The following is a 21,016-nucleotide window of genomic DNA, read 5'->3' as shown; positions in this document are numbered from 1 at the left end:
AAATTATTAATGGCTGATATAACAAGAATAGTAGGAGCAATTTAGCGGGCAGTACCTTATCTGATAGCAAATACGAGCTAACAGTGTTGAGAAGTCTTTCGTGTTCTTTTCTATTGTTAAAAATCTGTCAATATTACTAACGGTAAAGTGTGGACCAACAGGATTGTTACACTGATAACTTCTTTCTTTTAGGAGCAAAAGTTCTTTCGCCTCCATCCAACCTGGACTACTCATTTATCCAAATCTGCACCATGAACTGGACATGGAACCCCCCAGAGAATGTCAGCAGTAGCTGTGACCTGGAGTATTCCAGTGACATTGTGATTGATGATGTCCCTCAGGACAAAAGAGTAAGTGCATCATCTCTTTAAACTCTGCTATTTTCCAGCAAATATCTTATTGCGATAAAACCGTGTGTATGTAAGCATATGTACATATATAAGTTATAGAATCATAGAATGGTTTGGGTTGAAAGGGTCCTTAAAGACCATCTAGTTCCAACCCCCTGCCATGGGCAGGGACACCTCCCACTAGCCCGGGTTGCTCAAAGCCTCATCCAGCCTGGCCTTGAACCCCTCCAGGGATGGGGCATCCACAGCTTCTCTGGGCAACCTGGGCCACTGCCTCACCACCCGCACGGGAAAAAATTTCTTCCTGATATCCTAGACCATTACCCCTCGTCCTATTGCTACACTCCCTGATAAGAGTCCCTCCCCATCTCTCCTGTAGCCCCCTTTCAGTACCAGAAGGCTGCTATTAGGTCTCCCTGGAGCCTTCTCTTCTCCAGGCTGAACAACCCCAACTCTCTCAGCCTGTCCTCATACGGGAGATGCTCCAGCCCCCTGACATCTTCATGGCCTCCTCTGCACCCATTCCAACAGGCCCATGTCCTTCTTATGACGGGGTCCCAGAGCACTGCACTGCATGCAACACTGCAGGTGGAGTCTCACCAGAGCAGAGTAGAGGGGGAGAATCACCTCCCTTGACCTGCTGGTCAGGCATCTTGTGATGCAGCCCAGGACACAGTTGGCTTTCTGGGCTACAAGTGCATGTTGGAAGGTCATGTTGAGCTTTTTGTCGACCAGCACCCCCAAGTCCTTCTCCTCAGGGTTGCTCTCAGTCCATTCTCCTCCCAGCCTGTATTTGTGCCTGGGATTGCCTTGACCCACGTGCGGGACCTTGCACTTGGCCTTGTTAAATTTTATGAGGTTTGCATAGGCGCACCTCTCAAGCCTGTCCATGTCCCTCTGGATGACATCCCTTCCCTCCAGCGTGTCACCACACCACACAGCTTGGTGTCATCAGCAAACTTGCTGAGGGTGCACTCAATCCCACTGTCCATGTCTCTGACAAAGAGGTTAAACAACACTGGTCCCAATGCTGACCCCTGTGGAAAACCACTCGTCACCAGTCTCCACATGGAAATGGAGCCATTGACCACAACTCTTTGAGTGCAATCATCTGGCCAATTCCTTATCCATCGAGTGGTCCATCCATCATAAATATATATAAATACAGTTTTTTAAATACAGCCTTTAATTCTTGTCATGGGATTGAAACTTCAAAAATGAGTCATACCAGCATGTGGGATATTCAGATCAGAAAAATCGATTTGTTGCTCTCTGATAATTGAGCTGCTACTGATAACACAGGAGTGCCTTAATAATAATGTGAAAAGACTTGTTTCAGTCTTTGCTTATGCAGCTTTCTAGAAAAAATAAAATATGTACAGGGCAGCCTGCATCGTTAAGACTTAAATGGAAATTTGCAAAGGCTGAACTCCTTCCCTTTGAACCCAATTTAAGAAAGAGGTGTGCACATTAACCTTGATGTAGCTGTGATTTGACAGCATAGCGTCTTTTGGAAGTAACACCAAGGATTAACATATTCCCACATTTGCCCTGTTCCTGTGCTTACAATTATTCATGGGGGTTGTGTTACGAAGACAACGTGGAACACATTTGTTCCCTGGAACAGAAATTGTAAAATGTCTTTGCTTTGGGCTTTTGTTTTTATGTTTGTGTTAGATGGTTTGCAGCCCACGTGTGATCCTTTGCGTGGATTAACAACTGTTCGGTCAGGATTGAGAGCAGCATTGCCATGGTACTAAGGGGGGTGTAGGTCAAGTATTTTTACAATTTATTACCAGTAATATAATATGGTATCAGTCCGTAAGTCCGAACTGTGAGAATTTGAAGCCTTGAATACACAGCAACTCTGAGGTTGGCAGTGCTGCTGTTTCGGGTATGGTTAAAATAAATACAGTGCCTCTTGAAACAGTGGCCTGATGTTTACAGTGTCCTCTTCATGATGACTGCCATATTCTTTCTGACAGCTCCAGGATATCCTGGACTGGAAGTAAGGCTGTGGTTTCACAAACAGCTGAGCTGATTTAATGGCTTAACACTGCTAGAAGGGTGATATTTCATTTCTGACACCCCCTTCTCAAATGATTGTCATCAGACCTTTAGATTAGCAAGTCGAACTTGCGAACTCAGCAGAAGCTATACTTACCTCTTCTGATGGGTTCATTAACAAATTAACAGGTTGAAAGTCTGGTTAATGAGCTGAATGAGTTTGTGGAAGGGTCTAACAGATGTTAAGATCAGCAGCAGTGAAAAAGCTGTGGGACAGCGGTTTCACACAACAGGATGAACCAGACTGTATCATCTTGCTGCATCTTTTTGTGTTACAGTGTGTAGAACCTGGTCTACTATTGCTGTTTGATTTCCTTGCCCTCACATTAGTGCCAATATTTAGGGTTTTTTTCACGAGAGGTTACACCATTCTTTGGTCATAACAAAGATTTTTTTTTTTTTTGTATCCTGCTTCCAGTTAAGTAAAAGGCATCCCCCTAGCCCAATAAAAGATGCTGAACAAAGTGTATGAGTCTTCTTATACAAACAAGTACTCTCTTCTGAAAATGGAAGCTCATGGAGGACTTGGGCCTGACGTGGTGTCACTGTATTTAACAGCCATTTGTGGATTTGGTTTGATAATTTTTCTCTTTTGCTCCTTAAGTCCATGCAAACTCTTCTCATTGCTTTTTGGTTACATCTTGTGTTCTTTCTTCTGTTCGTCATGCGCTCATGTGCACACACAGAGAAAGATGAAGGTTAGGTCTGTAAGCTCCTGTTTATATAGCTGTAGTATAAACATGCTTATTTTGCTTTATCCATGAAGACTTACTCTGGCATCACTTTCCCCCACGTTATACTTGTTCCTTGATCTCTGTGTGGCCTTTGCTCGTGTGTACAGGTCACTGGAGTGGAGGTAGTTTTCCTTTGGTGAGTTCTGAGTGTGCCTGATGAGGAAAAAGAAAAGCGAAGTGATGCTAAGGCTTCCCACATTATCAGACACTCATTTCATTTGGCTTTGAGTGTCAGTCTTTCTGAGAGGTTGTAATATATTCTTACATTAATAGTAATTCCCATGTGTCTCATATGGCATGCCAAATGTTCTGGTTTTCTCTCCCCCCATCTAAACCCAGGAATGGAGTAAGAGTCGCTTCCGTGTGACAGATACGTTCTTGAATGAGGAAATGCGTTTCAAAGTGAGAAGCGAATGCAAGTACGATAACAGCAGTGAGCCCAGCCGATGGGTGGAGATGTCTCTTCTGCCTAAAGGTAACAGACGTGCCTCTCCTGACCTGAGGAGACACAGCCTTGTTTTCTTTCTTATTTTAACAAAATATCATGGACATATATCATAGAGAAATAGGGAGATAGCAGACACAAGGGCCAGTTCAATTGATAGAGCTTAAACAGGACGATTATACTGCATTTAAACACAACGGGAGTCTTCTGACACTTAAAACCATATGGGCAAGCTTGTAAAATTGAAATGCTCTTCCAAGATAAAGATGTGATTCCTGTTGTTCCTCTTGTCCCTGCTGGGCTGTGGTTGTGAGATAAGAGATAAGTTGGGCTGTGTTAAGCCTGCTGACTTAATAACTAACATCTAAGTCAGTTTATTTTGGAGGATTTTTCCATACCAGCAAAAGTCCCTAAAATAATCCTACATTTGTAAATGTTAGAGGGATGAATCCAGCAAATTTAACAACTTGTTGAATAAATAAGTCACTTAATTAAATAATTACAGTAAGGTTCTCTCTTTTTCAAAAGAGATGACTGGGATCTACAAAGCTGTGCATAGCAAAATTAATAGAGAAAAAAATACGTTTTGTTTCTTGACATCCAGAAATAAGGCCTCCATAGCAAAATTGTTAGGAAGCAGACTTTAAGTAATAGTGTGTTCTGCTGGATGCTGGAAGCTAGGAAGTACAATAAGGAAATAGAGCTTCTTGCCTTGAGTAGTAAAATCTGTCTAACCCTGGAGCGTGACACGTTGCGGATGAAAACCACATGTGGATGGAAGAATCTGAGACCTGATCAGGCTTGTCTGCGTGTCTGTCAGAAGGTTATTCTGGAAAATCGGGGAAGCAGATTATTAGGACAGCATGTACTAAACAGCTTGGGGCTTTTGTAAGTCTGCTTGCAGATGAAATATTTTTGAATACTTCTTGGAATAGGAAAACCAGTTTCGTTTTCCTATACCCTTAGTCACTATTTCAGGGAGAACGCAAGCTCGGAAGTAGGTGTTAGGTTGGGGTTTGCTATCAATAAAAGTCTGGACTATTGGTACAATTAGCATGCATTTCTTTTAGTTCATGGAGATGTTGCTACTTTTTACAAGGAAAAAATATCCAATATGCTGTAATATGATAATACAGTATAAAGAACTTGTACCATACAAAAATGCAAGACTGAATATGAAAGACTTTATTCTGTGGTTGCTCTGCCTGGGAGATACATTGGCGTCTCTATTCACAATTGCTATGTACTCATTTGTATTTATGTTCTGTAATTTCAATATGTTGAAGAAGTTGAATGTCTAGAGGTATATGGGTCTCCATTAAAAATTCAACTTAGCCAGTGTTGCTTTTGTCCATATTTAAGCTCTACAGGTATTCCCATATTCAGAATACTGAGAAACAAGTGTTGTATCTGGAGAAGGTAACTGTAATTAAATGCTGACTATTTTTAATGTTGATGGTTGTAATAACTATAACAAAACTTAAGTGCTGTCCCTATAATTGCCAGTTACTTTAGCTCCTTTTTAAACCATCTGTAGTTTAATAGAACAAAATATTTTCCTGACTCAACACTTTGTCCTTAGCATCGGGTAACCCTAAGTAGTAATTCAGACACGGTGGAAACTGAGGTTCACTGTTTAGAAGTTACTCTGCTGAGATTTCAGTTATTGCAAGCGATAAACAACTGGAATTCATTGTTTGCTATGCTGAGACAGGCGGTGCAGGCTGAGGGGTAACCCATCTTTGCCTTCCAGACAGTTCCAGTTATGTAAAAAGGGATGGTGTACTGCTGAAAATTGGGGAGAAGACTTTGCTGGCAAAATAAATCTTAAGAGACCTTTCCAACTTGCCTTGCAGGGATTCCAGGTACTGCTGCTGTTGATCTGAGCTGTGTTTGGCACAATTTGGAGTACATGGCTTGTACGTGGCGTCCTGGGGAGAATGCAAGCAGTGATACCAATTATACGTTGTTCTACTGGTTCGTATGGACTTTTTATTGCCAACTCTAAAGTGCTTTAGTGCTAATCTTTGGTTTTACATTAAACATTTTACTTGTCTGCTTCCTTTTGCTTTGAAAGGTCCCAGGGCATTGCATGTAAGTCAGTGTTGGGTCCTGTCCAACAGAAAACTTCACTGCTGAAGGGTCAAGAGGTTGCTGTTGCTGAGTCTTTTCGGGAAGTTGATGTAACTATTATGTGAAGCACTAGCTGCTTCTGTAGCTCATTTTAAAATAGCTGCTATTGCTTTCTAATTTTTTCTAATTGTGGATTCAAAGAGGGAAGAATTAAGAACTGAGCTAGACCAATATAATAATTGCTTCATTTGCAGCTCAACAACCACAGGCCATTTAAGTCAGAATCACTCACTAATGTATGGGTTAGCTCTTAAGTCACTGGAAAATTGTATGAAAGCATTAATAACACTTAGCAGTAGTTTTGTTTGTATCTTTGGTGTCATAAATTACTGATTCACCTTGAAAGTTATGGAGGACATATTTCTATCATCATCCACGCTTGCCAGCTAATTGCCATAAATAGACTTTTGTTCCAAAGGAACAGTAGTGGTGTGACCAAAAACTTGGCAGCAAGATCTGCACACGCTAATAGATGCATACTTCTGCATGTTGATGGGGCTTGTGAAATGCCAGATTGCATTAGCTTCTGTAGAAATATTGAAGTTTTCTTTCTGAAAGCCCTTTGTTGTAGTTTTAAATCAGTTTCTGTCTTATCTGAACTAACTAACTAAACTTCTTCCTCTTTCTTTCCAGTGTCAATCTCACAGGCTAGCTGTTCGGTTTAATGCATTTGGACAGCAAACAGCAACTTGTTGCTTTAGTTAAATGCAGGGAGGACTGTTCTCTCTCTAAACTGCTAGTCAAAGAGATTCTTTCTTTATTAAAAGAAGAGTACCAATGAGGCATTGAAGATCAGAATTTCTGGGTGTATGGATACTTACTGGAATAATGCTTTAGATTAGAGCTATAGGTTTTCAATTGCTCCTTATTTTTAATGTAAGATGTAGCCGCAGTGACAACAAAATGTTGTAATTCATGCTGCTTAGAAAGAAAATACTTTTTTGATTTTTAAAACTGAAAACTAAGGAAACACTTGGATCTTTGTACTGAAGGATGTATTTTCCATAATGCAGGTGAGATAGAGGGTATTTTTTGGTTCTGTTTTTCAGAAATGAGTGAACAGTTGCCTGAAAAATTATTGCTTAGTTCCATTTAATATTCTTTGATATTTTCCTCTAAAACCCCATCTTTTAATCCGAAGTGAACATGAATGTAACATTAGCTTAGAACAAACAAGGCCAGGCAGTGCAGAGTAATGCTGGCTGAAACAGAGGCTTTCCAGAGCAGATTGCTGCATCAGCGTGTTGCTGTCTGCTCTGAATGCCTCCCATCTTCATCAGCCCCAGGGTGGGGAGGTGAGAAGGGTGGATAAAAAAGGGGTCTGTCCTGAAAACGGGACAGACAGTTTTGGCTTCCCCAGCCTTTACATATTGAGATGTGAAGCAGAGGAACATCACTCCTATTATGTTCCTAAATGAAGCTCTTGATTTACTCTATATCACTTTTAAATGACTAAGTAAAAAATACGTTTTCTCGGGAGGAAGAGCTACTGGCATATTTTCATTGGGACTTGAGGAACAAAGAGAAGCAAGGAAGAAGGTTGTCATAGCTTCTCTAAATATTATTTTTTCCCTTTAAATTGTTTTCCCATGTGGAAAATGTGAACCAAAGCTGAAAGCAGCTGTTACCTTTGACGCTTTGGTACAAAGCACATCTGCCTCTCTTTCTGCTACTTGACACTCTTTAATAAAATAATATTCTTTCTGAAACCTGAGATAAATTAGAAGTGTCTTTGCTTAGCTTTACTTTTTTATATGATATAGCACAGCTTTAATGCAAGACCAGACTTTAGAATTTGTAACACAGGTTTAAAAACAAGCTTGCCCCATGCTGTCCTATTATTTTGAAGTTTAAAAAAATATTGTTATTCCTCTAGGTTTGATGGTTTGAAAAACCACAAGAAGTGCAGCAACTATTCTGTGCACCAGGGAATCTTTGGATGCACTTTCAATCTTAGCTTTCCAAAAGTCATCAATACCTACCCAGCTATAAGTATTTTGATTAGAGATGATTCTGAAGAAGTTAGACCTGTGTGTGCAAGTAAAAATCCTACCACCCTTGGTAAGTTTAACACCACATTATAAAAAAGAATTTTAAAAAGAAGTTTGCTAATATATTGTTGTGTTTGAGAAGCTTGCACTTCATAAGCTGTGGGTGAGACAACATGATTAGAAGCTCCCTTCTTCTATTGATATTTGATTTGGAGATTATGTAGACAGGGCTTGGCTTTTTAGGGGGAGGGTCATTTTGCACTCATTTTTACTCTTATTCTTTCGCTGGTTTTATTCTTTCTTGACTTCTTGGTGCTAATTTTTTCCTCTTTCTGTTCCTAAGCTAGTATAGGCATAATATTATGCAATAAGGGACTTGAGCAATTTTTTTAAGCAGTGAAATATACTTTTTAACCAATTCTTCCATTTTGCATTTCAGTAAAACCTGCTACACCAAGACGAGTTACACTGTCAAAGATCAATGATGGAATATATATAGAATGGAGTGAATCGGACACCTTTCCAAAAAATTGTTTATTTTATGAAGTTGAATATCGCAATGCTGATTTGGACACTGCTCAGATAATTAAAGTAATTTTTCATTACTTAGAGTTAACTGATTTTTTTCCTATGTGTCTTGTATAATTTGTGTTGATATTCACAGTAACTCAAATATCTGTTTAAAGATGAAAAATTATATGCTGCCTGTGAACGGGTGCACGAGCTGAAACTATTGTGGAGACATAAGATTTTTCTCCCATTACAGTAGGTTTCTGGTAGCAATATCTGTACAACACAATTCGTGTGAGTCTCAAATCCTTGCCATCATTTGTTATGGCAAAGCAGTAACGTGTAAGAACAGTCTAATAACCAAGTATATACTCAACTACACAGCACTTATCAGGAAATACACTGCGGTGCATGTACCTGTTTGCTTCTCAGTGATGCAGGATTTTGATCTGTTGGTGTTGGGTTTTCCTGTCGTTGGTCTGCACTTGGTCAGATCACTGCCCTGTTCTTGAGTGATGTGACTTCATTACCATAAAGCAAAATTAATCGTGTGTGCACAGAAGAAGAACACAGAATGTTCTAAAGAAGTGCTAGAGGCTAAAAAGACTGAGGGAGGGGGGGTAGGGGGAAAGGCATGCAGTCTTAGATACACTGATTTTAATGTATATATAAAAAGCATTGACTTCAGTGTCTGGATGTACTCATGCCTGTATCTCCATAGCCAAACTGACTGTACTGTTTGATCAGAATGGTAAACAGTATGATAAATTTAAAAGTAAGGTGTCAGTCTTCTCCTCTGGAGCGTATTTAGTTGTTTGTCCTACCCCCAAATTTAGCAAATTCAAATAATATCAACATTTCCCAGGAAACTGGCATTTTGGATCAAAAATAAGTGAAGTTTGATCCCAGCTAGTGTGCTTGTGTGTCTTTGTAGATGCACCACAAAGAATTGCATGGTCAAAGTTGGATGAGCACTGCTGCCCTGACAGAGACGGGAAGGCAGTGTAAATCACAGATGTTTCTCCAAAAAAAAGGCACTGTTCCAGACACTGACTCTTAGTTTAATCATTGATGCCAACTGCTGTATGATAGATGTAGCCAGTGAATAAGTTTAAATCTTATCTTTGAAATCTGTTTAGGCAGTCTGTGCTGGTTAAATGCTACTATGTCCTTTTTTATGAGGTTCAGTGGTCACAAAAAGATCTTCCACAAAGGCATCCAGAATACATTAACTGCACAATGAAAATGGGCTTGTAAATGACTGAGGATACATTGGTAACTGAACAAGGCGAATTACCTTTTCTTTTCACCTTAGGTTAAAAATAATAATCATACATCAGTTCCTGGTGTTGATCCTAATAGCAAGCACATCTTCAAAGTGAGAGCAAAACCAAAGCCCGAGTGTTACAGCAGCAAGTTCTATAGTGACTGGAGTGAAGAAAAGAGTATTGGTGAGAACAATTGTTCCTGCAATTTGTTGCACTTTACTCTTCATCTCTAAGGTGTCTCATACCTTTTGTCTGCTAAGTAAGTGAGCATCGAAGATCATCTTCCTATGTATCTATTAAATTTTAGGTGAAAAGACGGCAAGAGAGTTCTAGTCCTTTAGCAGCACCATCAATTACTGCCCATACTGCTGTATATGTTGATGGGGTTGCCATCCATGTAGCTGTGCAATGACCCCTTTCCAGTGCTGTCAGTTTTTCAGCCCTGAGTCTCACTGGTTTTCGTTTTCTTGCCAAAATGTATCTACATTATAATATCATGTTTTGAAAAATGAGTCCTTGCCTATAAAAGTGCTAGTGTGTTTGAAAAACATTCTGTCTATGAATTAATTAGAGAATTAATTAATTTGTTGTCATTATTCCTAAAAAGCCTTCAAAAACATGACTAAGTTTGTAAAATTTTCGTTTTCCAGGTGAGAAGATGGACTCTACGTTCTATTTTGTTTTAATAATTGCCATTCCATTAATAGTAGCAGTATCTACAATAATTCTACTAGTTTATCTGAAGAGGTAAATAACTATCTCCCTTATTTACAGTCCACTAATTCTGACTGGTCTTTGACTTGTGTTACAATTAATCTCTCTTCCCGGTAAGTCTCCATGGTGTGGCATGTTCCAGTAACATCTGTTTTATCCATAACATGCATTGCAAAACAAAAATGGCAGCACCATTGTGCTTCAGTCATTACAATTAGGTTTATAGACCATATACATGCTCTGGTCGTACTTTTTATAAGCATACATTGCTCATGTATGCTTACAGTTATATTCTTGTTGCACAGCTATTGCATCCCCTCTCTTAAAGCAATGAAGTCCAAATTCAACATTAAGCTTAAATATATTTTACCAGATTTTTTAAAAGTCAACTTTTGCTGCTGTCTTTGTCAACAGTGAAAGTTATTTAGAATCTGTCTGTGTGAACATTGCCATTTGCTTTTGATTTGGGGAGTAAAAATGAGAACTGGGATACGGTTGCAGAGAATGAAAGCTGGCCAGTGATGTCGAAGCTGACACCACAAATTTTCTTGACTGTATCCAAGTATGACATTAAAACAGTGATTTTTAAATTAATACATCTTTCATCTAAAGCTTCTCTTTTTAATTTTCTGAAGGCTTAAGATATTCATTCTTCCACCAATTCCGGACCCCAGAGAAATTCTGAAGCGCATGTTTGGAGAGCAGAATGAGGATTCTCAGGTTAGTATCATCTATCGGCCAAATCATCTATTCAACCGGAGTCTGTAGGATTACAATTTTCTTTTTCGCAATACCTATGTCTATTGTAAAACCAACTGTTTATATGTTAGTATGTCAAAGGAAGACAAAGTATTTACAATAATAAGAGTTGTTCAGAAACTATTGCCCAAAGCTTAGGTGGATTTTTTCCCTCAAATTGCATATACTTTTCTAGATACATTAACAAAACTGCATTATTCTGTTATTTCACAGACTGCTAGTCCCTTAAATGTGTTTGGGTTGGTTTTGGCTTGGATTTGGGTTTTTTTTGTTATTTGGGTTTTTTTGGTTGATGTTTTTTTGTTGCGTGGTTTGGGGTTTTTTTGCAACTCCACTAAACTACTTCTCCTGAACTTTCAGATGTTTCTCAGCTAGTTGCTTATATTTATGATGCTGAATAAAGCTGTTCATATTTGACTTACAGAAACTTGTATTTTTAGTGCTTTTACATTTGTCACAATCAGTTAGCTATGAAGAAAATCAGGACATTTAGCTTCTCATTAGCAAAAGAACAAAACTAACTATAGCTGCTTCAAGCTTTGGTTGATGAAAGACTTGCTATGGGCAAGTGAACCATTTGTAGAGGATAATGACTGTCTGGGTGGCTTGTGGTGCATGTGCATTGGATGTTCTCAGTTGAACAGGAGTTGCAGGAATTGCTGACTTTTTGAAAATAAGTCTCCTTTTGTGGCCTCCAAATTGCAAACGGAGTTAGAGTCCAAAATCCAGTATTCCCTTTTTAATTGGTCTGAAAAAACAATGCTTGCCATGAATAATCACTGTGAAAAATGTTGTTCTTCTCTTTCAGAGCTGTGCAAAGGACAATTCTGTGAATGCTTATGACAAGTTAATTAAGGAAGAAGAAATTCATTCTTTAATTTTAACAGAAACTCCAGAGTGCACTAATTCTGAGAAAGAAAACTGATAAACTCTGCTCTACCAGGGAAAGATGGAGACTTTAATTCCTGCTCCCGTACCTCAGGTGACAACGCAGATGTGAAGAGGTCTGCAAGACATTGACCAGCTTTCACCTTACTGAGTACTTTCTGAGCCTTACTTCTCTGATGCTCAGAAGACACATCACTAACAGTGGCCATTCCTCCATCTCTGCTAGAAATACTCATCTTGCATCATTTCAGATGCGTGTGTACATAACTTTCATCTGAGTGCATTGCAGCATCTCTTGTTCTGGCTCCAGTCAGCTCTGCCCTATTACTTGTCATTTGCACTTGTGTTTGTGCCTCACGTTAGACTGTAAATGAGTTTTTTGGAGCAAGCACCATGACTTCTCTGAAGTATTTGGCTCTATTTCACAGCAGGTGAGATGAGGCTTGTTTACAGTAGATGGCTCGTTAATGCTACGATGTGGAACTGCTGACAGGTAGGATGCCAAAGCATGGACCGTTCGTGGATGGCCTGATTTGTGTGTTCCAGGGCAGGGTGCTTTCCAGACCGCATTTATGGACTGACCTTCTTAAGCTTCTGGTTGATGTGTGTCAGCTGTTGCCTGGTCAAACGTTCTTTAAAATGTGTATGAAAAGCATCTCTGCTTTCCAGCTGATATTCAGACTATTCATAGAAAAGGCTTAGGTTTTTTATCCTTTCAAGCACCTGTCCTTGAATGTCTTGCCTTCATGGACTCCTTGGGTTAATTATACTTTGTTTAAAATGATAAATAGAATTTTTCACTTGTATTGTGCAGTGGCAGATAACTGTTTTGAGTCTCACCAGACTGTGATTGTACTTTGGCCATATTGGCCTGAAAACACCTGATTTTTGGAAGCTAAGTCATCCTGAGTCCATCCAGCAAAATTAACAGGATGGATGCATGAATCTAAGGAGCTGTGGTCAAATTGATTAGCAAGTGCTAAACCACTGGAACTGACTCAATTCAAAGACTTCAAGACCCATCCTTACTGCTGAGCGCATGGATTTGGGGGAAGAGGGGTAACAACCTTGGTCTGCTTTCTAAGGGATAAGCTTGATTCTTTCTGTAGTGAGGAGGCTACGATTAGAGCTTCCCTTCTAGGAACTTAGCAATGTAAAACAAGGTGCTGATTTGACTTTGAAAAAAAAAATTCTATATTTTACTGCAGCAGCTTGGTAACTTTTTTTTTCTCTCTCTTTTTTTTTTTTTTTTTTTTTTTGTAAATCATTAGTTGATTTGTTCCTTTTTTTTGATGGTTTTGTTTCGAAGTTGCTTTAGCCAGCAACATTTTCTGGCACGACTGTGACATGTCTCTGCTCTGAAGCCTAAGCATCAGTTTCTACCCTCTGCTGCAAGGGTAACACCAATACCATGATTGTGCTGGAGGCAGAAAATAATGTAATGGGGAGGAAGGGATCCATGCAAGCTGTTTATGGTTAGTGTTCAGGAATATGTTGCTCCTCTCAGCTGAGTGCAGGTGCATTAGTAATTGATATAGTCAGTCTTAGGAGACTGGGGAGAGATCTCCTCAGAAGTTTGCTAGGAACAAACTACAGCCACTAACCTTTTAAAGTTCAGCCCTGTCCTCAACTCCATTCAATCAAAAATGTGGAATGAAATGTCACATTTTTAGAACATACTGTTCTGTGAGAAGTAAAACGAACAGAGCTTGCTTCTTAGCTAACAATTTGCATCCTTTACCCTCTTTTTTATGCCCTCTCTCTCAATAAATCATTTCTTTCCCCAATCCCCACTGAACCTCTCAAATAGACAGTTTCCTCCACATCTCTTATCTACCTCTCCTTACTGATGGTAGAAAGGGGAGGAGAAATGTAGCAGAACTAGCAGACCCCATATTGGCTTAAATTTTTTACTTACAATCAGGCTGGAAAAAAAAGACATTCTAAAAATTGGTTAATGAGACAAAACGAGAATAAAGCCTCAGGGATTTCAGTGAGATAAAACAAAACTCAGGTTATACAGAGTCAGCTAGCAGCACTATCTGTTATTGCAGAGGTAAAGGAACAGTGTGGGGGGAGGGTCATTAAATTCCTGTGCCAACTTCATTCCCTCTCCCCCGCAACATTCATATCATTATAGTGATATAAATATTTCTCAAATCTACCTCATCTAGAATGTTGCTCATCATAGACCACTAGACAAACTGAAATTTATGTTTTCAAGATAAGTAAATGTAACAGTGTAATACAAACTTTTGTGGTTTTCAGTATTCCAATCTAGGAAGATGATCCTTGGTACTTTACCCTAAATTCTTTTGACTTTTGTGTTTATGATAAAACCAGAGCTTATTTTTTTGTAAAACAACAACAACAAAAAACAAATTCATAAAGCCACAGGAGTGGAAGAAACAGATGGAAGGTGCAAGGCCAAAAGGAAGACGGTTGTCTTCGGAGGATGGTTCAGATCACTATATAGAAATGTTTTGGGTAATTCTTTGTTTCCCAGATAATAGTAATTAACACACTTCCTAACGCATGGATTTCCTGAGCCTGTGTTTTGGCATGTAAAGTAAGTATCTGAGTATATTTTCATCTTTAAGTTGTCTTGTTTATGGTTAGGGGTTTTTTAGCTTGAAATTTTCCAAGTTTTGCTGTCATTTGTTTGTTGCCGTTAACTGATCTGTACGTTTGTTTAAAGACTGAATAAATATGTCTGAATGTTTTTCAATATAATTGCATGGCATTTTTTTCATGGTTAAGGAAGATAAACTGAGACAGAAGAGGTGGCGATGGTTTAATAAGAAACCATGTTTGAGGCCTGCAGAACCCAGAGAAGAAAAACTGAGTGTTGCTTTGCCCTCTTCCCTTTCAGAAGGGAACTTGGTCCACGCAGTCAGTGGGGGATGCTGCTGCTGCTGACATTTTTTTGGCTGTCCACAAGACTTGTGTGCTCTCACCCCATGTATACTCAATGCAACACTACTTTCTTACATCGGCATGGTTTTTCATAACACTGTAGTGAGTTATAAATTCTCAGATTGGAATTTGACTGAGGTTGCTGTAGCTTTACCAAACGTAGCTCCAATATTTTATGTCTTTGTTAGCTGCTGAAGTCATTAAAAATGCCAGGTTGCTAAACTGATGAAAGCCACTACCTAGCTGCTTAGACCCAAATATGTTCAAGTGCCAGACACATTAGCAATGACTTCTTTGAAAGATTCAGAGAAAGCATACTTTGTTCCCTTCAGTTCAGTGAGCAAATCATTCAAAATGAAGGAATAAAGCGTGAAATTAAACAAGTCTATTTTAATTTTTCTTTTCCACTTATACATTTTTTGTGGCAATAATGACCCATGATTATTTTAATCACTCACCACAGGTGACTTTTTCCTATTTTAATAACTTATGTTAAATAATTTAAGTTTTCTGTATTTTGCATGCTAGAAAAATTAAACACTTTATTTTTTTAATTTTAATTTATTTTATTATGCCGTGATACAATTAAATTGGATAGCTTTAAAGGCGTCAATAGATGAACACACCGAATTGTAAGCCGTGGTACTAGGTAGAATTATTCACAGATCTGGTATTTCCATTCAATGGAAAGTATTCAGTAAGTTTAGTTCTGAGTTGGAACTTCAAATATTCAGAATTTCCCCTGGAAGGGAAATGTTGATCTATTTTTTTCATTTAAAAAAAAAAAGAGAAATTTTCAGTTTTGGAGGGTTTTCCCCTCACCCTAGCAAGGGTGGGAGGTAGGTGAGTGGAAGCCCAGGTATGGTCGGGGTGCTGCAGAAGCCTCCCTCCCTTCTTCTCACCCCAGCACCATTGCTGGGCAGCAGCTGAGCTCTTCAGGTCCAGGAATGAGCACGGTAGGGCTGGGAGGGACAAATCTACTAGGGTTATTGAAAGTTCATCAAGATGATTCTCAAATATTCTGTTTTAGTTTTATGGGAGCAACCCCCCTTGGTTGTATTGCCAGCTGTAGAAATGTGGCTTCTAGATAATACTTCAAATGCAAAACCAGATTAAAATCTCTCTATTTGGATGAGCTTCCTGCTAGCTGTGTTGAATCATGGTGAAAGTAGGAGACTTGAGATCACTTTGATGTAACTAAATCCACGCTATCACCACAGCAAAGCAATATGGGTTTGGGTGGGAGGCACAGGAGAGAGACAAACTTTCTTTCAGGTCCGGAAACTCTGCCTCAGGTTTGTAGCACATGAGAGCCTGAAAGCTTGTTGATGACTTTAGAGGGGGTTTTTTTGCTTACTTTTCTCCAACTGTGTTGGTTAGGTTGATGAAATCCTTTCTCTTTGCCTGTAAACCTTGTGCTGTTTATCACTAAAGTATCCCTTTTACAGTAGTACTCTGATTATTGACAAGTAGTCTTACGAAGGTAATAACGCAGTGGGGAAAAGTGATCACTGCTGTCGCCGCAAAGCTGTAAACCAGCCAGTGTATTCTAGTAATACTCTCTGCAACTTGTTTTGCTTTTGCAAAAGCACTGCAATTATTTTGATGACTCTTGCACAAAGCACCTACAAAGAGACGCTTTCCAGTTAACCAGTACTTCCAGTAATCATATTCTCAGCTTGAGGTTTTCCTCTATTTTACTTGGCTCAAACTGCTAAAATGGACTTGGCTAAGAGCATGATGAGATTGAAAGCTTAGTGAGAAAGGATTTGTTAAGCTCAGGTGCTGTCACTTTTTGGAACCTGGACAAAGTTTACTAAGCTCGATCAAAAGTTAGGAGTAGCTGGAACCAGGAGTTAAACTAGTGGCTTGCTTTGAAAGTAGAGTTGGCCCTACATCTTCTGTGCTAAAATAAATAAATAAATAATAAATACCAAACAAACCCTGAATATGTGCTTCATGGTAGGAACAAATTGGTGTGTGCAGTGGGCAGCCTTTCCTATTGATCAGTTTGATCCTGTGCTATCAGCAATTGCTGTCTTAGAGCTCTCTGCACATGTACAGCGTAATTCTGTAAAGTCTGAAATACCAGAAATGGGGCATTTTTAAGGCACTTAACTACATCATTGCCTCTTCTCCTGAACTTGTTTAAAGTAGCAAATTGGAACAAATTCCACTGATTTTTTTGACAATGGTAGTGAGAGCACCCAAATTAGCTTGTGTCTGTCTGTCTTGCCCGTTGGAGCCTTCCTCCCTCCTGCACTTCAAAGCCTCTTAGCCTCACTAGTTTCCTTCCTTCACACAAAATGTCAGTGTAGAAACTTTAGAAATGCCAGCTAGGTACTCATGCAAGGTGTGAAACTGCTCAGTCCTTCAAATGTCAAAGTCAGCTACAGGGAAGTTATTCAGGGTATGGCTATTTAACTTCAGATCCTATCACGTTCTAGGAGAATATTCAGCTGTAGGTAACACTGACTAGATTGGCAGGTACTGAGGCAGAGCCATTAGTTAACATTTTTCCACAGCTGATTTCATAGCACTTTTATTGCATACAAGATTGTGTGACTTGTTTTCCTAGGAGCAGTAAAAGGTAGAAAAGCTGATAACGCACCAGTCAGAGAGAAGGGAATCTGCTTTTCTGTACGCAGGACTTCAAGGGCTGTGTTTGAGCTTGGATTGGAGCAAAAATCCTGCAGCCTTGGAAACACTAGGCTATTTTTATAAGGTGTGTAACATGAGGGGTTTTTGCTTCTGGGATGTATGTAAAATGGTATTGATCATCCATTTGTTAAAGCTTAGGCAGGGCTGGAAGAGTTGTCAGGGACCACCTGCCCCCTGCTCTTCTGCTGAGCAGTGCCAGGACAGGGTGCTCCTGGTGGAGGTTTGTCCAACTAGTGAAGGAGTCTCCCAAATGTTCTGTAACACTGCTGCATTCTCCTTAATCAGAAAACTCCCCCAATAACTGACCTAAATTAATTTTTCTGCAAATTAAGTTGCCTTCTTCTCCTTTATCCCATCACCAGGGACCATGGTTGTTTAGCATCTAGTTTGCTCTCTGATCACGTTGCCTTGAGTTCTGCCTCTGCTCTTTTCTGCTTTGAAAAAAAAAGCCTCAATCTTTCAACCTCATCTCCTAAGTTATGTTTTCTAAACCACTCATCATTCTTTTTGGTCTTATCTAGAGCTGAGTGTGTTGCTATCTAAGCCAGGCTGCACCATCCCCAACCAGCAGAACAATTACCTTATTTGTCTCTTGGTCCTCTTTTCCCAAGCTCATCCAGAACGAGTAGCTGCTTCTTTCTGTGGCGATGGATTGTTGTACAACTGTTCCTCAGGTTGTGTTAGCAATGCTGCTGCCCTGTCAGTCACTCCTTACTGCAAATTTGATTTCTCCTGCTAAGAGGAATGCTTATAACTATTTTGTTGGATTGTATTTTTGTCACTTGTGTTGCTGTGACATTTGGAAAACTGCTGCAATTTTTTTTTAACGCTCTAATTGTGTGCTCGGACATCTTTCTAACCATTCATCCTTTGATATAATCCATGGAGTGCCCTCTTTCACATGATCAAGTTGTTTAAAATGCTGGATAAAGCTGCTAGCCTGACAGATGCCTGAAAAATCACAGCATTTGCTGTCCTACTGGGTGGTCAAGTGCTCTTAAAGAGGGGTTTTTTAAATTTTTTTCGACTAGCTGCATATCCATCTCAGTAATTAACCGTTATATTTCCTCAAGGTGATTAGAAGGATGTTGCCTCATATGTTAGGCCTATCAAAAAGGGAAACTGGATTGGTTTGGCACAGACTGTTCTTGATGGCTGGTAAACAACAAGAAGGTGGGTTAAAAAAATTATTTACTTTGTTCCAAAATTACTCTAGGGATAAAAGTTGTACAAATGGGACAATAATTTCTTGGATGCTTCCTTTCTGAAGACAAACATGATGTTTGTCCTTCAATTTTTAAGGACTTCTGTTTGCTACAGGCCTCAAAGAAAACTGCCTGCGTTTCAGGTCGCGTCAGTGTTCATTTAGATCACTACGTGCTGTGGGATTAATAAGGCCCTGCCTATCTGAAGATATGCCCTTTATGTGGATGTTCTCCAGTCTGTTCATCTGGATGTATGTTTATTTGCTTGTTAAAGTTAATATACTCTGATTATAGATAATCCTTTTTGTAAAAATGAAAACAAACTAAAAAACTGAGTGCACCAAGCTTCACTGCACCAGGCTTGTTCTGATCTTTTCCATCAGGTCATGAGCCTGCATTTCATCTTCCTTTAGCTTGTAGGGTATCCAAAGGCTCTTTTCTTGTCTCTTTTGTCCCCTGTTAATCAGTACTCATTTTAGCCTGTTGCTTTCACGCCCTTGGTCATGCTGGAAGCCGCGGTTCAGAGCCTTGTCCCTGGTGGGGTGAGGGCTGGAGGGCAGAGCAAAGGCATGCTCGGAGTGAACGAAAGGCACCAGCGCCCATCGAGATAGTGACCACAAATTACAGTATATACAAAACAGGCTTCATTGTCAACTGCCTGCCAAGCCAGGCTTTTCCTCCTGGTCTTCCATCCTCATTACTCTACCAAATATGGTGCAAGTGCGTGGTGGGAACGCAGGGAGGCAGAGCCCTGCCAGGATGCATATCAACCCATCTGACATGCAGCTTTCCTCTACTCCGAGTGCTCTCAAAGGTGGTTTGACTTTGCTGATAAATAGTGTGCTGGCTTGTTTTCTTTACACGCCCTGTATTTTTGCACACTTGTAAATGGTAATTTTTAAAATTTTTAAAAAATAATTGAAAGTGCACGTAACACAATTTTTTTTTTCTCTGTTGCTGTGCTCTTGAAGTAGAACAAAAATGGGAAGTGTACTCTAAAAAAAACAGCAGCCAGGGAGTTCAGTGCTCTGCTGTGTTCATGTGAGATGCACTGTGAGTAGTAAGACATTTTTCAATTTACTAGGGCTCAGCTTCATTATACTGGTCTTTAAATGGTCTTATTTACACGTGCAACCTTTTATTTTATCTGTAAGTGGAGAAGCTGTATAGCAACCTCTCAACGCACGTGGGTTTTATAGTGTTAATTTCATTTATGCAAAAACTTCCAGAGCTGTGAATTTACCATAACAACAAGGTGGTTCATGCCTATTTGTGGATGTTAGTAACACTGGGATTAGAGTAGATGTCTCCCCCTGGGTGACAGAAGTGTAGTTTACACAACCCGGAGCTGATTCAGCTTTGCTTCCTCTTGAGGAAATGTAACACCCTGCCTGGGACTGAGAAATGTACATTTTAAATTTATTTTTTTTAAGCAACTAGCACTAAGAAGCAGCTGAGAGCTTTGTCCCTAGTGCAGAGCAGACCTTCGCCAAGTTATGCAGAAGTAGCTCCAGCGCTCCCAGACCCTTCAGCTGAGAAGCAGCCGAGCAGCCAGCACACATCCTGCTCTGCTCAGCCTGCGGCATGGGCCAGCCTGGGCAGGGAGCTGGAGGCAGCTGGTCTCCACTCGCTGCAGCCCTGCGATTCCTCCCTGGGCATCTTCTGGATTGCTCTCCCCTGGGCACGGTGTCTCCCAGCCTTTCCTCCCGTCTGTACTGACTCAGCTCTTGAACACCAGTGTGCAAGGGAGAACTTTTCCTCCTGTAATGGGATTAAAGTGTCTTTCTGGATGGTCTGAAATATGACCATGTTTCTTCATATTTTAATAACAGACATGACAGAGCTAAGGTGTTTTCTGAATGATTTTATAAATGTGCTCCTGCTTATATTGTCCTTCTACTACATTCATCTCCTGACTTGTCAGTTGTGTTTCCACTTTTACTCCGTGCTGGGTCAGATAAGTGAAATAAGCTTACAAAAGAAGCATTTTCTTCAGCACACGTCGCTCATGATACAAGGACAGTCTCGTTAGGAGATCCTCCTAGCAAGGCTCCTGCCGCTATTATAAATGAGTTGTGTGCGGCCTCTACAGGCATTTGCACACACTTGATGCTTTTATTATTCTGCTGAATACAACTAAGGAAACTTGCTGTTGTGTGTAAGCTAAAAATAATACATCTTATTTTGTAGTCTTGTTTTGAATCTTCAGTAACAGAAGTAAAAGCTTCTACTTTGCTGGGGCAGGGAAGAAAAGAAAAAAAAAACAACCCTATTTTTAAAACTAAATCCAGATAAAATTGAAAGCTTTAGCATGTTGCAACTCCAGAAGCATGGAATCCAAACTGTCTGATCAGGATTGACACAACATAGGCGGG

The 21,016-nt window shown here is 39.8% G+C and overlaps 1 protein-coding gene across 1 annotated transcript; it reads left to right on the top strand.

Moving 5' to 3' along the window:
• Nucleotides 1-203: 203 nt before the first annotated feature.
• IL13RA1 (interleukin 13 receptor, alpha 1) lies at nucleotides 204-11,896 on the top strand. The gene is made up of 9 exons (XM_010073810.1): nucleotides 204-350; nucleotides 3,491-3,626; nucleotides 5,453-5,573; nucleotides 7,606-7,790; nucleotides 8,160-8,311; nucleotides 9,546-9,681; nucleotides 10,149-10,245; nucleotides 10,848-10,932; nucleotides 11,780-11,896. The coding sequence occupies exons 1-9, from the start codon at nucleotides 252-254 to the stop codon at nucleotides 11,894-11,896; spliced, it is 1,128 nt and encodes a 375-aa protein (XP_010072112.1). The 5' UTR covers nucleotides 204-251.
• The last annotated feature ends 9,120 nt before the right edge of the window (nucleotides 11,897-21,016 follow it).

This window comes from Pterocles gutturalis, unplaced genomic scaffold (assembly GCF_000699245.1).
Source record: "Pterocles gutturalis isolate BGI_N339 unplaced genomic scaffold, ASM69924v1 scaffold26401, whole genome shotgun sequence".
Lineage (NCBI taxonomy): Eukaryota > Metazoa > Chordata > Aves > Pterocliformes > Pteroclidae > Pterocles > Pterocles gutturalis.
Note: the sequence above shows the minus strand (reverse complement) of the source record. Positions and strands in the feature narration are given on the sequence as shown.